Genomic DNA, 15084 nt, shown 5'->3' with positions numbered 1-15084 from the left:
ACCTTCCATAGGAAATCTGGCAATCCTAGTCAATTAAAAGTCAAGTGCACCCACACTAGGTTTCCAACTTACAACCTCAGTGTTGACTGGCTAGTGACTAAAGTGGTAATTACTTAGATAACTCTGCCACCAAGGCCCTTTTAAGGTTTTGTAGAGTGGAGTCATCAGTCAAGTTTGAAAAGGACTCAATAAAATGAAAAGTTTGTATGTGGGGTATAATTACCTTTGTGTGTGGGGTATAATTACCTTTGTATGTGGGGTATAATTACCTTTGTGTGTAGGGTATAATTATCTTTGTATGTGGGGTACAGGGTTGGCAAAGTATTACCTGCCTGGGAATTCCCGGGTGGGAAAACCCGGGTTTTCCTGGGCTGGGCAATACTCCCAGAAATGGGGAATAGTGGGCATTACTGGGCAATATGATTTTTTAAGCTTATTTTAACACAAAATAGTAAAGTCTTGGTGTAGTTTCGTAGTATTACAGCTAAATATATACTTTTTATACAGATAACCATTGACAGTCATTTCTAAAAGAATGAAAAATTCAATTTCATTCCCTTCTATGTAGCCGGAATACAAGATTTGCACATTTAAGGAAACCTTGTTAATTACCAAGCATTGTTTCAATAATCCATACTTTGAAAAAAAAATTATTGCAATGTTTCAGTGAATTGTTAATTTCAAATGTTATACATTCATACATTTGTCATATTGCTAAATAAACACCCTAAGAGGTTATGCCATTAACACTTATAGAATTGAAAGGGCTGATTATTGTTACATAAACAAATCTGCATTCTAATCTGAACAAGTGAAACTGCGAGCTACTGCTCACTGATGATACCCCCGCCGCAAGTGGATAATATTAATAGTGTAAAAATATGCAAGTGTTCGGTAAACAGGAAGTTGTTGAGTGATGAATCTGAAAACGCATCACACGGTATAGCTGACTTATAAAAATCCTGAAACCAAATTTCAGAAATCCTTGTATTGTAGTTCCTGAGAAAAATGTGACGAAAATTTTTAACTTGGTTATCATGTGTAAAATCATACAAGTGTTCGGTAAACAGGAAGTTGTCGAGTGATGAATCTGAAAACGCATCACACGGTATAGCTGACTTATATAAATCCTGAAACCAAATTTCAGAAATCCTTGTATTGTAGTTCCTGAGAAAAATGTGACGAAAATTTTCAACTTGGTTATCATGTGTAAAATCATACAAGTGTTCGGTAAACAGGAAGTTGTCAAGTGATGAATCTGAAAACGCATCACACGGTATAGCTGACTTATATAAATCCTGAAACCAAATTCCAGAAATCCTTGTATTGTAGTTCCTGAGAAAAATGTGACGAAAATTTTCAACTTGGCTATCATGTGTAAAATCAGACAAGTGTTCGGTAAACAGGAAGTTGTCAAGTGATGAATCTGAAAACGCATCACACGGTATGGCTGACATATATAAATGTTGATACCAAATTACAGAAAGGGTGGATGTGTAGTTCCTGAGAAAAATGTGACGAAAGTTTCATGGGACGGACTGACTGACGGACTGACAGACAGAGGTAAAACAGTATACCCCCCTTTTTTAAAGCGGGGGTATAATAATTACTTACTAATTAGGGACAGTACATATATATATACATTATTTAAATGTAATTTTTCTTACATGTAATTGTTAATTTTTAATATGAGTTATATTTATTTAACAAAAAGGTTTTTTGCTTTATGATTTTCAGTTTTACCAATCCAGACAAACAAAAAAGGTTATATATATCTTAAATGTATAAAATTTGTGTTTGATCACTGAATCCTCTATAAAATTCAGACCAGTATTTTACATTACCCAGTATTGCCCAGTATTACCCTTTAAAACCCAGTAAAACCCGGGTATTCCCAGTATTTCCCACTGGGCTGGGCAATACTCATAAAACCCGGGTTTTTGCCAACCCTGGTGGGGTATAATTACCTTTGTGTGTGTGTGTGTGTGGGGAGGGGGGGTATAATTACCTTTGTATGTGGGGTATAATTACCTTTGTATGTGGGTATAATTACCTTTGTGTGTGGGGTATAATTACCTTTGAATGTGGGGTATAATTACCTTTGTGTGTGGGGTATAATTACCTTTGTATGTTGGGTATAATTACCTTTGTGTGTAGGGTATAATTACCTTTGTATGTGGGGTATAATTACCTTTGTGTGTGTGTGGAGGAGGTATAATTACCTTTGTATGTGGTATATTACCTTTGTATGTGGGGTATAATTACCTTTGTATATGGGGTATAATTACCTTTGTGTGTGGGGTATAATTAACTTTGTGTGTGAGGTATAATTACCTTTGTGTGTGGGGTATAATTACCTTTGAATGTGGGGTATAATTACCTTTGTGTGTGGGGTATAATTACCTTTGTATGTGGGGTATTATTACCTTTGTATGTGGGGTATTACCTTTGTATGTGGGGTATAATTACCTTTGTATGTGGGGTATAATTACCTTTGTGTGTGGGGTATAATTACCTTTGTATGTGGGGTATAATTACCTTTACCTTTGAATATGGGGTATAATTACCTTTGTGTGTGGGGTATAATTACCTTTGTGTGTGGGGTATAATTACCTTTGTGTGTGGGGTATAATTACCTTTGTATGTGGGGTATAATTACCTTTTGTTTAGCTGCATGTTCTGCTACCATATCACTGAGATCTTCTTTCGCTAACTGAGACTGTTGTTCTCTCATTGTCTCATCATACTTTGCTTGCATGGCTGCTGAGTCAAGGTCTAATTCTTCAGGGTTCAAGGCCACTTCAATACCCTCTGCGGAAACCTTGTCTGTTTTCTTTGCACCAGGTGCAGCCTATAAAAATAGTGTTACTCAGATTTTATTTGTGGTAAAAATGAATTCCACAGTATAACCGTCTGCAGTTCTTAATTAGCTAGTAGCTCCACGTGGCATCATCAAACCAAAGAAAGCTAATGTATGATACACTCATTTCATACCTACTGCACCTCTGTGGAGAAGACTTTATGAGTATGTTTTACTTGTGTCTGATCCTTTTTGCTTTGAGCAAATAAAATATGTTTAAACTAAAATTAAACCACTTGCAAATGAGATGAGAACAACTTAAGATGCTCTAATGATCAGTTTTACATAAATATGCACAAAAAGTGTGTAACTCACTGCCGTCATGTCGTATATATGACTAGATCCCATCATGGCCTGACCAACTTGTTGTTTTTTCTCTGGCAGTATAGTATATAAAGCAGGAGTTTCTCCTCCCTGGTCCATAGCATCTTCTATCCTTTTCTTCCTTAGTTCTATCATATCTGGGGTTTCTACACCTAAAGGTACTGAAGTTATTCCACTAGGTGTTACTAATCTGAAAATATATGATCAATACTAGTTAAAGCTTAGAATATAAATTCGTTATGTACTAATTTGTTCTCTTGAACTGAATTTTAATGTGGGTATTGTTATGCGTTAACTTTTCTACATTAGCCAGAGGTATAGGGGGAGGGTTGAGATTTCATAAACATGGTTAACCCCGCCACATTTTTGCACCTGTCCCAAGTCAGGAGCCTCTGGCCTTTGTTAGTCTTTTATCATTTTTAATTTTAGTTTCTTGTGTATAATTTGGAGTTGAGTATGACGTCCATTATCACTGAACTAGTATATATATATTTCTTTCGGGGCCAGCTGAAGGACACCTCCAGGTGCGGGAATATCTCGCTGCATTTAAGACCTTTTGGTGACCTTCTGCTCTTGTCTGTTCTATGGTCGGGTTGTTGTCTCTTTGACACATTCCCCGTTTCCATTCTCAATTTTATTGTCTATCTTTTTTTAGTTTTTACATCAAAGGCATGAAATTAACACTCAAATCACAACTTGGTTTTTATAAATCAACTTTTATTTTTTTATTTTCTGGTATCTTCTTGATTAAATGGATTTAAAAAAAAAACTGATTGAAAAGCATATTAGCAATAAGTCTAGTTTTCTTAATCAGAAATGCTGGTACCATGTTATGAATCCTAACTTTAGTTTAGAACTTAAATTGTTAAATTTGTTTGTTCTATAGTTATAGGATATTATTGTCAAATTGCAAAGTTGATAACTTTTTTATTTGTCAGTGGACCTGTCACCTTGGGTCTTGAATAAAAAAGAAGTGCAGAAATAGCTATATAAAGTATGAAAAACAAACATTTTAAAACCTTTCAAATGTGATTGAACCTAACACTCAAACCTACCCTTCAGGACCAGGAGTAATTAAACCCGTTTCATCAGGAAGCTCCTCCTCTTCCTCTGATGACTCCTCCTCTGATGATGATTCTTCCTCCAGCTCACCCCATAATGATTTATCTATTTCTTCTTCTTTTACAGGAGCCTGCAACAAATGTAGAATGTTATCTCCCTTGTGGATACTAAATGAGGGTAGTAATGCCCTTTAACGGCAGGCGTCAAACAGTCATTTTCGGCTAACGTTAGCGTCAAATTGGTTAATATTTTACAGTGATTCGTCAAATTATCCTTATTGTATTCCGTCAGAGGTATCAAATAATTATCATAACAGTCATTTTTGGAGAAAAAAATTAACATGATTCGACAAAATCAGTTTTTATCGTCTAAAAGAAAGTGCACATTTTATCGTCATACTCCAAAAATGACTGTTAACGTCATTTGGCAAGAATTTTTACCGTTATTCATCATGAAGGTACCTCCATTATGACCCTCCTAAATCAACTAATAAGAGGCAGGTGTTGCATGTTAAAGAGGTCAAGTCTGTATTACAAACTTTATTTATATTTTAGTGTTGTCATTATTGTTTTTTGTAATCAATTTATAAATTTGTGGGAAATCAGGACTTACTGTCACTTACAAAATGGCAGCATCCATCAACAGTATTGGAACAGAAGAGATACCACTTGAGTTAATGAAATTTAATTGTCATGAATACTAATAAGAAATATTAGCCATGTGACTGTAAGCAATCAATTGAGAGTGATAGTTTGACAGATTTACAGGTGAACCATCAGATGGGTAGGGAATAACAGAATACTAAATTTTTGGTCATTAAATTGATATTTAATTTATGACCATGATTAACAAGCTCTTACCAAAGTTCAATTTACAACTACATAGTGTATACAGTTTATGTAGTATTATTACTATATTCATTGTCATGAGAATGAGTTTGATTCAAATGAAGTGATTTTATTTGCTGTCATTCTGTTGCATTTTGAGAGTATATCTGTTTGTTTTTCAAATGCCTATTTTGTTTAAGCTACAAGTGTTCATTGTCAATGTTTAATCATAAACTTATAATTATTTACCGTGAAATCAGCACTTTGTGTACCAAAAACATCTCCATATAAAGGTTTACCATTTTCATCTACAGGAGGTTTACCCCAGCCTCCAGCATGGTAACCAAATGAACACCCCTTTAAAAATAAAATAAAAATAAATTGAAATCCTTATGAAAATATTTCTTAAGTGTGCACAATAGTACAATTCTCAAAAGGTGCTTTAAAGAAAAGTTCTCTATCATAGAAAAGATAATTTCATTTTATTAAACACTATTTCTTTCACCAGGAGAGCAATTTCTTTCAAACGGTAGAGGTTATCATACTGAATTTTCTAAAAGAATTCTTAAAAATTTACTATAATTCATTGCCGTTACAGTGGAACTGTCAAATATACTTGCAGATAAGATCTTGAATTGAACTTGCCTCTAATATATGTACGTCACAGTAAGGACAAGAATTATTAGTTCTGGTATAATTGCATTAAAACTTTTACTGACCTCTGGAATAGCTGCAGTAAGACCAGGAATTTTTAGGTTAGGATAAGATGGTGGAGGACCATATCTCTGCATTGCTATCAACCATGGAGGTGGAAACTTCTCAGAATTCTGTTATAATATATGACAAATCAATTGTTAAGTATTTAATATATTAACTGCAGATACTAAAACTATAAAATATACATAAACAAGGTAGTTTTAAATAGAAAATGTATATAACATATCTTAATAATATGAATGACGTTAGGTCATTAAGCCTATTTTTGAGAAACAAGCATGTTTTGGAAGAAGTCATATTAAACTATATAAAAATAGTATTTTAAAGTGAAACACACACTTTTCAGTTTGAATGTCACTACTAGATCAATGTGCAGTGTTACACAATTTGTATTTATTTGATTGTCTTTAGAAATGAAATTGAAAATGGAGATGAGAAATGTGTCAAAAAGACAACCTGACCAAAGAGTTATGCTTTCCCTCATTCTTTTCTCTTTTTGGGGGGTTGGAAAGCAAATGGGCTTGGATCATCTAACAATACATGATATCTTTTTTTTATTTTCTTCATATTACCATCAGATATCATCATAAGTCAAACTGTAGTATCTTTCCTTTGTTCCCTACCCCTAAAATATTTGTCAACCAATGCATCATAAATGTAGGTTATTCAAACTAATAATTGTACTAGTACTCACATGTCCAATTGGCATTCCTAATGCTGTTCGTAATTCATCTGATAAATTTCCAGGTTTCTTTTCTTTTAATCGAGTTTCAAACTCTTTCCCCTACAAAATATGAAATAACATGTTTATGGAAGCTCTTATAACATTAAATACATAGTAAATGCTTTTGGAATTAAGCAAAGCTAACAGATTCTTTAACAATAAAAGATACAACTGACTTAGAAAATCATGTTTATAAAAAAGAAAGTTTTCAATATGATGTAATTTGAAACATGGGAAATATAACATTTGTTTGATGTGTTTAGTTATGCCTTCTGATATTTCTGAATTTTCCTCGGAGTTCAGTAATTTTTGTGATTTTACTTTGTGAGTTATTTTCCATGCCCACAATGTTGGACAGTAAACTGGTTGTCTTATTTGACTAACTTATTTGGAACATGTCATACGAGTAGGCTTGATAAGACAGCCTAATTGTTTATCACAAATATTCTCTCAATATTTACCTCATAATATAAATCTCCATGTATTGTCATTTTTGGTTTGGTCTGCCACCTGAAGAAGGCATCGTGTAATTTTTGATAATCAATATCAATTTTTCCCATTTTTGGTCGGATCTTTTCTCTCATCTTAGATTTTAATGTCTTTTGGTCTTCCTGAAAAATAATAAAAGTAATATCTATAGGATTTCCATTACAAAAGTTTCTTAAACTGTTACAAGCCACCATATTGGGAACTCAATAAATACTTGATTAAAAAAAAAGTTATGGCAATTAGTAAACTTTAATTTACCTTTTAATCTAAAAAATAAATAAATCATAAATAACATAACTTATGTAAAATAAATTGTCTCCTTGCTATTGAGAATACACATTAAGGGCATGCGATACAGTTACAAGGGAGGTAATGATGTTTCTAACATAAAATGTTATTTTCGCGACGTCAAACTGTGGCATATCGGGAAAAGATGCATTTTTCGACTGATTTTTATCATTCAAACTGATTTAATTTGAAAACGAGTGCATGGACCCCTATTTTTTAAAACGAAATTTTGTTTCATTTTGCTGGGAGATTATGTGAACCAAATTTTATATAACTGTAAATAGTGCAATTTTTTTTAATGTTGATAAATATACAGCACAAAATTACGTTTTTTTTTCAATTCATGACCATTTTATAAAAATATGCGTTATTTCTGAATAAAAAAATGCATAAGTTTTTAGAATACTTATAAAGTACAGAAATTACTAATAATTTAACAAAAAAACAATTTGTGTTTATCTTTTAAAACAAAAAAGTTATGGCTTTCTTTCGAAAGTGAAAATACTGCCACAAATCCGAATTTTGAGCAAATATACAAAATTTCAACCTCATTTAACTCAAAAAGTAGCCCATGAAGGTATATTTTTTATTACATATTTATTTTAATCAGGCAAAAAATAGCCTATATGGAAATGTTCGTCAAACTGTAAATACAGGATCAAAACTGTATCATATGCCCTTAATTTTTTTCTCACTTTAACCATTTATGTGTAAAATATCTTCTTTAAACTTTCACAAGTGTACATACAAGCTGCTTTTTCAAGAAAGAATCTATATCCAAAAAAACAGTATAATATAAATCCAGAAATTGTTGAGGTTTTTTTTATTCATTTACATAATGCGACACAGTGAATATCGCATTCTTATATCTTATTCATATATCTGTATGCAGATTTTCTAGAAATGGCAATAACAAATGTACGCAAGAATTGTGTATTTACAGTATTTCATTCTGTCAATAACACTTCCAATCATACAGTAAACAAAGGGATGTATAATGTAAAGAACTAGATAATATTGCTTTTAATTTACCTTTTCTTGGAGAGCTTCTCTCATCTCCATTATTCCTGTAGCTTTGATAAAATCTGGAAGATCAAATGGAGGCTTTTCTATACCACGCTTGCCTTGTAGATATTTCCTTTTAAAGCACCAATGTCTTGGTACAGGTACTGTGTTCCTTGTGGCTTTCAGACATACCAATAATCGAGGATCCTGTGCTGTAACGTCATGCATTTCTACTACGTCAGGTCTACCGACAAGTTGTTTTAACTGGGCCACAGACAATCTAGTCATCTTTTTTAACTTTTTCTTTGACATTTTTGGATGATCATCTTTTTTGTCCTATAATCAAAACGTTTATTGTAGTATTACAGCACTCAATGTCAAATCTTAAAATTGAGAATGGAAATGGGGAATGTTTAGCTGTTTAAGGCTGACCTACAGAATTGCTGATAGATTAAATACAAATAAATACACAAGTTATTCCTCATTCTTTTCACTCAAGATGGACATAAAATGTCCATTTTCTTCTGCTACATGACTATTACAAATTTAAAGATTCTTAAAAATATTTGGTCAGTATCTGGGCTTGATTTTCACTTAGAATTTGTTTGTTCTACTTTTTACTTCAAATACGAAAATTTTGGCTGAAGCGATACTTTTCATTGATTTGTTGCAGTAAGACTATGAACATTCTGACAAATGGTGAAAAAATATCAAATAACAACCAATTTTCAAAATAATTGCTAATCAGATTTTACTTAAAATCAAAAGTATGATTGTTAAAGGCCTATAACTCCAGCATAAGTGGAAATGAACAAACTAAACACCAATTTTGTCATCAGAATAAAAAAATGAAATTTGAAAGATGAGCAAGTGATGTATCTTTTCAAACGAAAAAAAATATCTATATATCAGGAACTCGATTTTCAGTAGTTTTCGTTGGTTTATGTTGTTCATAAGTGTTTCAGGTCTCGTTTTTTTATATAGATTAGACCATTGGTTTTTCCCTTTGAATGCTTTTACACTACTCATTTTTGGGGCCCTGTATCGCTTGCTGTTCAATGTGAGCCAATGCTCTGCATTGAAGGCTGTACTGTGACCTATAATAACTTTTCTTTTATTTTGACTTGGATGGAGAGTTGTCTCATTGGCACTCATATCTTTCAGAGGTATAATTCTCCTGTTTATTTTCCTCCTTACATCTGTTTCCATTCTCTCATCATCCTCATCATCCTCTTCCTCAAACATTCCTCTGGGCTTAACTTCCTCCGGTTTCTTTTCTGCTTCTTTCTTTTCTTCTAAAACTTTTTCTTTTGGCTTTTCAGCTTCTGATATCTATAAAATAATAATCAAAATGTTTATTATTCATGTCTTTTGTTTTTTGGATTTTGCTTTGTATTTTCATGAACATTTTACATTGAGTGAAAAAGCATAGAATTAATGAAAAGAAAGCTCATCACACGTGATAGAATCAAATGTAATACTGTATGAATTTTAAAACTTATCTTTTTTAATAACAAGAAAATAAAGTTAGGAAAATAATTGAAAGCCAGGAACATTCTCATGGTTGCCATTTTTACACTGCACGTCATTAGAGCATTTTGATATTTTGACACTTAGTTTTTTCTTCAAATTGATTTTAGTAATGTAAGTCAGAAATTGTGAGAAGTTTTCATTATTTTGAAAATTGCATTGGATAGATTTTGCAAAAAATACAAAACTTGCATTGGATAGATTTTGCAAAAATAAAAAAAAACTTGCATTTAAAATTTTGATAGTGCTATTTGTATACAGCACCTCCTGGTAACCCAATACATCTCCTGGTATCCCAATACGTATGTGCGCCTTTTTCTCTATTTTCCAATTATTGCCATAATAAGAACACACAAAAATTTACAGAAGAAAATGAGCTTGTTGATGACATGTGCACAACAGCCAACGTGGCTATCTAGGTACTAAATGAGCTTGTTGAAGACATGTGCACAACAGCCAACGTGGCTATCTAGGTATAAATGAGCTTGTTGAAGACATGTGCACAACAGCCAACGTGGCTATCTAGGTATAAATGAGCTTGTTGAAGACATGTGCACAACAGCCAACGTGGCGTTCTAGGTATAAATGAGCTTGTTGAAGACATGTGCACAACAGCCAACGTGGCTATCTAGGTATAAATGAGCTTGTTGAAGACATGTGCACAACAGCCAACGTGGCTATCTAGGTATAAATGAGCTTGTTGAAGACATGTGCACAACAGCCAACGTGGTTATCTAGATACAAGTTATTAGCTATATATAAAGGGGGAATTAAAAAAAAGAGTTCATACTGTACAAGATAAGGACATATATTTGGTCCTAAAATTTGACTGAATTTGCTGTATTAAAAATTTGTAAACAGAATATCTCTATGGGAAAACTGGCTCTCATCAATGGTTGATCATTTATTTTTATAAATGCATGTTTATATTTGGTCTTTGTATCAAATTAAAGCAACATGAACTTCACAGCAATATTTTGTAATGAAATTTTCTTGTACAAATGAATGTTGTGCAAGGAACTATAGAAAAAAAATCAGAAAATATATTTTTGTCATTGTAAATGATGCTACTCAGTCTCAGCTTCATCGCTAATGTGTCTGGGCTAATCAGAACATTCATAGCAGTGGTGTTCTGGTAATGTTACAAAAACTTCTGCTGACAATATAACCTACCTTAAAAGCTTCAAATATCTTGGCAAATGTGTAGTAATTAGGATCAGAAGGATCCAGTTCTAACTGTTCTTGTACATATCTGAAAGAAAAAAACTTATCATAAATATAATAAACTCAATGATAATTTAAACAAAAAGCATGATAAACACTTCAATACAAAAAACAAAAAGAATGAATCTAAAATAAAATAAAGAGCATTTTTCCATCTCAGAATACCTTAAATTTTTTTTAATCATACATTAACAGTTACTTAATCTACATTAAGATAAAACTTATCCTATATTCATTAACAGTAAACCTACCCTACATTAATAATGAACTTGCTCTACATACTGTGTAGTCCGGTGTATCCGTGCACTTAAGACTTATGACTTCACTTCATTCAACTAGATAATATTTTGTGAACACATTCATAACATACTTTTATTTCATAAAATCTTCTGTTTGTATGGTTTCATCCTCCATTTTTGTGTAATGTGTGTCCAAAATTAGGGAAACCCTTAATGGAAATTGTCCAAATATGGTAAATCACGGGATTGCAGTTATTAATGAACTCTTGAACTTATCAATTTTAATGTTTTTTATCCCTTCAGAAGGCTAAATAACAAGAACGATTTTGTTAGTGTTACTGTGTTGATATGAAGAAATCAGCTAATGCGTGATATCACAGGCCGCCGGCTGGAACTCCACTGTATATGTAAACTTACTCTACATTAACAGTTAACTTACTCTCCATTAACCGTAAACTTACTCTCCATTAACAGTAAACTTACTCTATATTAACAGTAAACTTACTCTCATTAACAGTTAACTTACTCTCCATTAACAGTAAACTTACTCTATCAACAGTTAACTTACTCTCCATTAACAGTAAACTTACTCTCCATTAACAGTTAACTTACTCTATATTAACAGTAAACTTACTCTCCATTAACAGTAAACTTACTCTCCATTAACAGTAAACTTACTCTATATTAACAGTAAACTTACTCTACATTAACAGTTAACTTTCTCTACATTAACAGTAAACTTACTCTCCATTAACAGTAAACTTACTCTCCATTAACAGTTAACTTTCTCTACATTAACAGTTAACTTTCTCTACATTAACAGTAAACTTACTCTCCATTAACAGTAAACTTACTCTCCATTAACAGTAAACTTACTCTCCATTAACAGTAAACTTACTCTACATTAACAGTAAACTTACTCTCCATTAACAGTAAACTTACTCTACATTAACAGTTTCCTCTGTAGTCGTCTCCTTAGGTTTGGGTGGCAGCTGTTGCTGCATCAGTCTGTTCTTTTTCGACTTCTTCTTCTTCTTTTTCTTCCTTCTATTCTTTGACTACATAAAACAAGGGAAATGATACTTAAAATACTTATATTCCATGACAAGAGTTGTATGGCTAGTGTGACAACAATTTACTCTCTCAAACTAGAAATTGTAAAGTATTTTGTACTTCTCTGGGCATAAAAAATTTGCAGTTAATCAAATGTCCATCTACCTACAAATAAGAAGCTATACAAAGAAACATAATTTATAGAATGGTCAGCCTGTCCTTCAAACTTTATGGTTTTTGCCAATATACGGAATTACTGATCTAACATTCAATGCCCATCTTTTTCCTCCATTTTTTCCAATTTCCATGGAAAAATTCCAAAACTTGCAAATAATATTATGACATTATACAGTAGACTTCGGCCAATCGGATACCCAAAGTGTCAGCTAAAAATATCCGATTACCCGATATATTCAATTAGACGATGAATGTATATTCATTGAATATTCTGCAATTACAAGTAGATCTAAATTCATCTAATCCTGAGATGTTACTAACCCTGACAATTGCTTAATATGTGAAAGGACTCAACCCCCGTATTTTCGGAAGAAGAAGAAGAAGGGCTAGAGGAAGCTGGAGATGATTTTTATCAGTTGCATCACCACGATGTTTGCGTAAAAAAATATCAGCTGTTTATGTAATGATTAAACTTGTTTACACTTGCAAATCCTATATTTATTAAAATAAATCAAATATTAATTTAATATGTCCTGAAATATTCATGTGAATTATTATCTTCCATCCATAGTTTGTCTTTATTTGTTTAGTAAACAAATTAATATCCATTATTTACATTTTCACACAGGTAAACTAATTGGGCTATAAATAGATTAAAGCATGTCTGTGTAGAATCTCTAAGCTAAAATCGTAATTGTTATAATTTTATTTCTTTAAATAATCAAATTTAATTTTATGAAAATAATCATGATTGATAAAATATAATTGCATAAAGTTTACGTTTTCTGAAGACTATTTATGTTTAGGCCAAATAAAAATATATGTGTGGTTCCAGTAACCCTACCGTCCCTACTTTTTCGGCTTAAAAATAGCCTAACCTAAAGATTTTATTGTCATTTTTCATGAAGCATTGTTAAAGTCAGAATGCTGCTCCCATAGACTCAATGTAAAAAAAAAACATAAAATAAAAAAAAATCCCTACCTACCTACCCTATCTTTTTTTCAGATGTAACTGGAACCACACATACTTTTTTATTTGGTCTTAGGTCATGGTTCTAGAGGCTTCTTCACAAATTTGTAAACAAACCAATATGGTGGCCATGACACATGGTTATCTTTGCACCTCTTGCACATGTGAAAAAATATTTCTCTTGTCAAAAGGGATTTATATTTATATTGCAATAAATTATTCAGAAGGAGGTACATTCAGTTTAGATTATATTTCTCATTCTATGAGCATTTTGAGTTTAATCAAAATTCTCCCAACAGAAACCAATGAATAAAGACAACAGTTTAATAAGAAAAAGATCCTTTTTATTTATTAAAAACAAAATCTTCATGTGGGCAAAATTGTAAATTCGTAACTTCCGGGTGCATTTCCCGATATCCGATATTCGATTACACGATGCAATTAACATTAAACATATAGGGAATGGTTTGGTGTTTTGAAATAATATTACAATAGCCGATATCCGATTAGGTGGAGTCTACTGTATTCTATAGTAGTAATTATAGCTCTCTGTTTCAAGACATCTGTTCAAAAAGGAATTAATGGAGAACTATCTACATAAAATACGCTGCATGTAAAGCAATCAAAAATCAATCAATCCATATAGAATGCACAATTATTTGGGTCAGAAACCTGAACTACAACATGTCTACTCAAATAGAACTATCAACCAACCTCAAGTTGTTTTTATGAATGAGTTACATCAGTTGACCTTATATTCTTATTGTGATGTAATACCACAACCCTTGTGACAAATGAAATATACAGGAAAGAAAATGAATTTGATAGTTGTCTATGGCATGATGGGTAAAAAAGAATTCTAGATGGCAAGGGAGAGAACTGAAAGCTTTACCTACCTCTTTACTTGCATCAGGTTTTTCTGTCTCTTCATCTTCATCTTTATCATATGTTTCATATCCAATATCTTCATCTATCTCTTCTTCTTCCTTAACTGTAAACAAATAATGTACATGGTTCAGTCTATTACATCTTTAATCTTATTTTTTGCTAAGGGCTATTCCAGAAAAAAATGTATGGGGGGGTTGGAAGGCACATTATATTAATAATACATGGGTGATGGGTATCAGAGCAACGTTTCTCACTATAATGCACTATAATTCTTGTCTGGGTGGCGGGTGCTGACAAAAACTGCCTTCCAACCCCCCAACCCCCTACATTTTTTTCTGGAATAGCCCTAATGGTTTTTTCTGCATTTTTATCATTTTATTTTATTAATAATTCTAAATTTTGTTACAAACATATTTGCTAGATTAGGTTAATACTAAGAATTTTTATGAAGAGGAAACTAATAAGATGAAAATCACCCTAACATAGATCTAAATCATAACAAATCACCCTAACATAGATCTAAATCATAACAAATCACCCTAGCATAGATCTGAATCATAACAAATCACCCTAGCATAGATCTGAATCATAACAAATCACCCTAGCATAGATCTGAATCATAACAAATCACCCTAGCATAGATCTGAATCATCACCCTAGCATAGATCTGAATCATAACAAATCACCCTAGCATAGATCTAAATCAT

General features: G+C 32.3%; 1 protein-coding gene across 1 annotated transcript in view; it reads right to left on the bottom strand.

The window, feature by feature from the left end:
* LOC139515024 (splicing factor 3B subunit 2-like) overlaps positions 1-15084 on the bottom strand; it is a 35949-nt gene that overhangs the window by 3119 nt on the left and 17746 nt on the right. Inside the window, exons 10-21 of the mRNA XM_071304584.1 lie at positions 14386-14480; positions 12232-12347; positions 11000-11078; positions 9494-9628; positions 8324-8632; positions 6976-7125; positions 6485-6574; positions 5793-5900; positions 5323-5430; positions 4240-4376; positions 3176-3374; positions 2660-2851 (exon numbers count right to left, since the gene is read on the bottom strand). Of these exons, the coding sequence (XP_071160685.1) occupies positions 2660-2851; positions 3176-3374; positions 4240-4376; positions 5323-5430; positions 5793-5900; positions 6485-6574; positions 6976-7125; positions 8324-8632; positions 9494-9628; positions 11000-11078; positions 12232-12347; positions 14386-14480 (1718 nt within the window). The remainder of the gene's footprint in view (positions 1-2659; positions 2852-3175; positions 3375-4239; positions 4377-5322; positions 5431-5792; positions 5901-6484; positions 6575-6975; positions 7126-8323; positions 8633-9493; positions 9629-10999; positions 11079-12231; positions 12348-14385; positions 14481-15084) is intronic.

Source organism: Mytilus edulis, chromosome 3 (genome assembly GCF_963676685.1).
Source record: "Mytilus edulis chromosome 3, xbMytEdul2.2, whole genome shotgun sequence".
In the NCBI taxonomy this organism is placed as follows: domain Eukaryota; kingdom Metazoa; phylum Mollusca; class Bivalvia; order Mytilida; family Mytilidae; genus Mytilus; species Mytilus edulis.
This window is presented reverse-complemented; position numbering and strand designations above follow the sequence as displayed.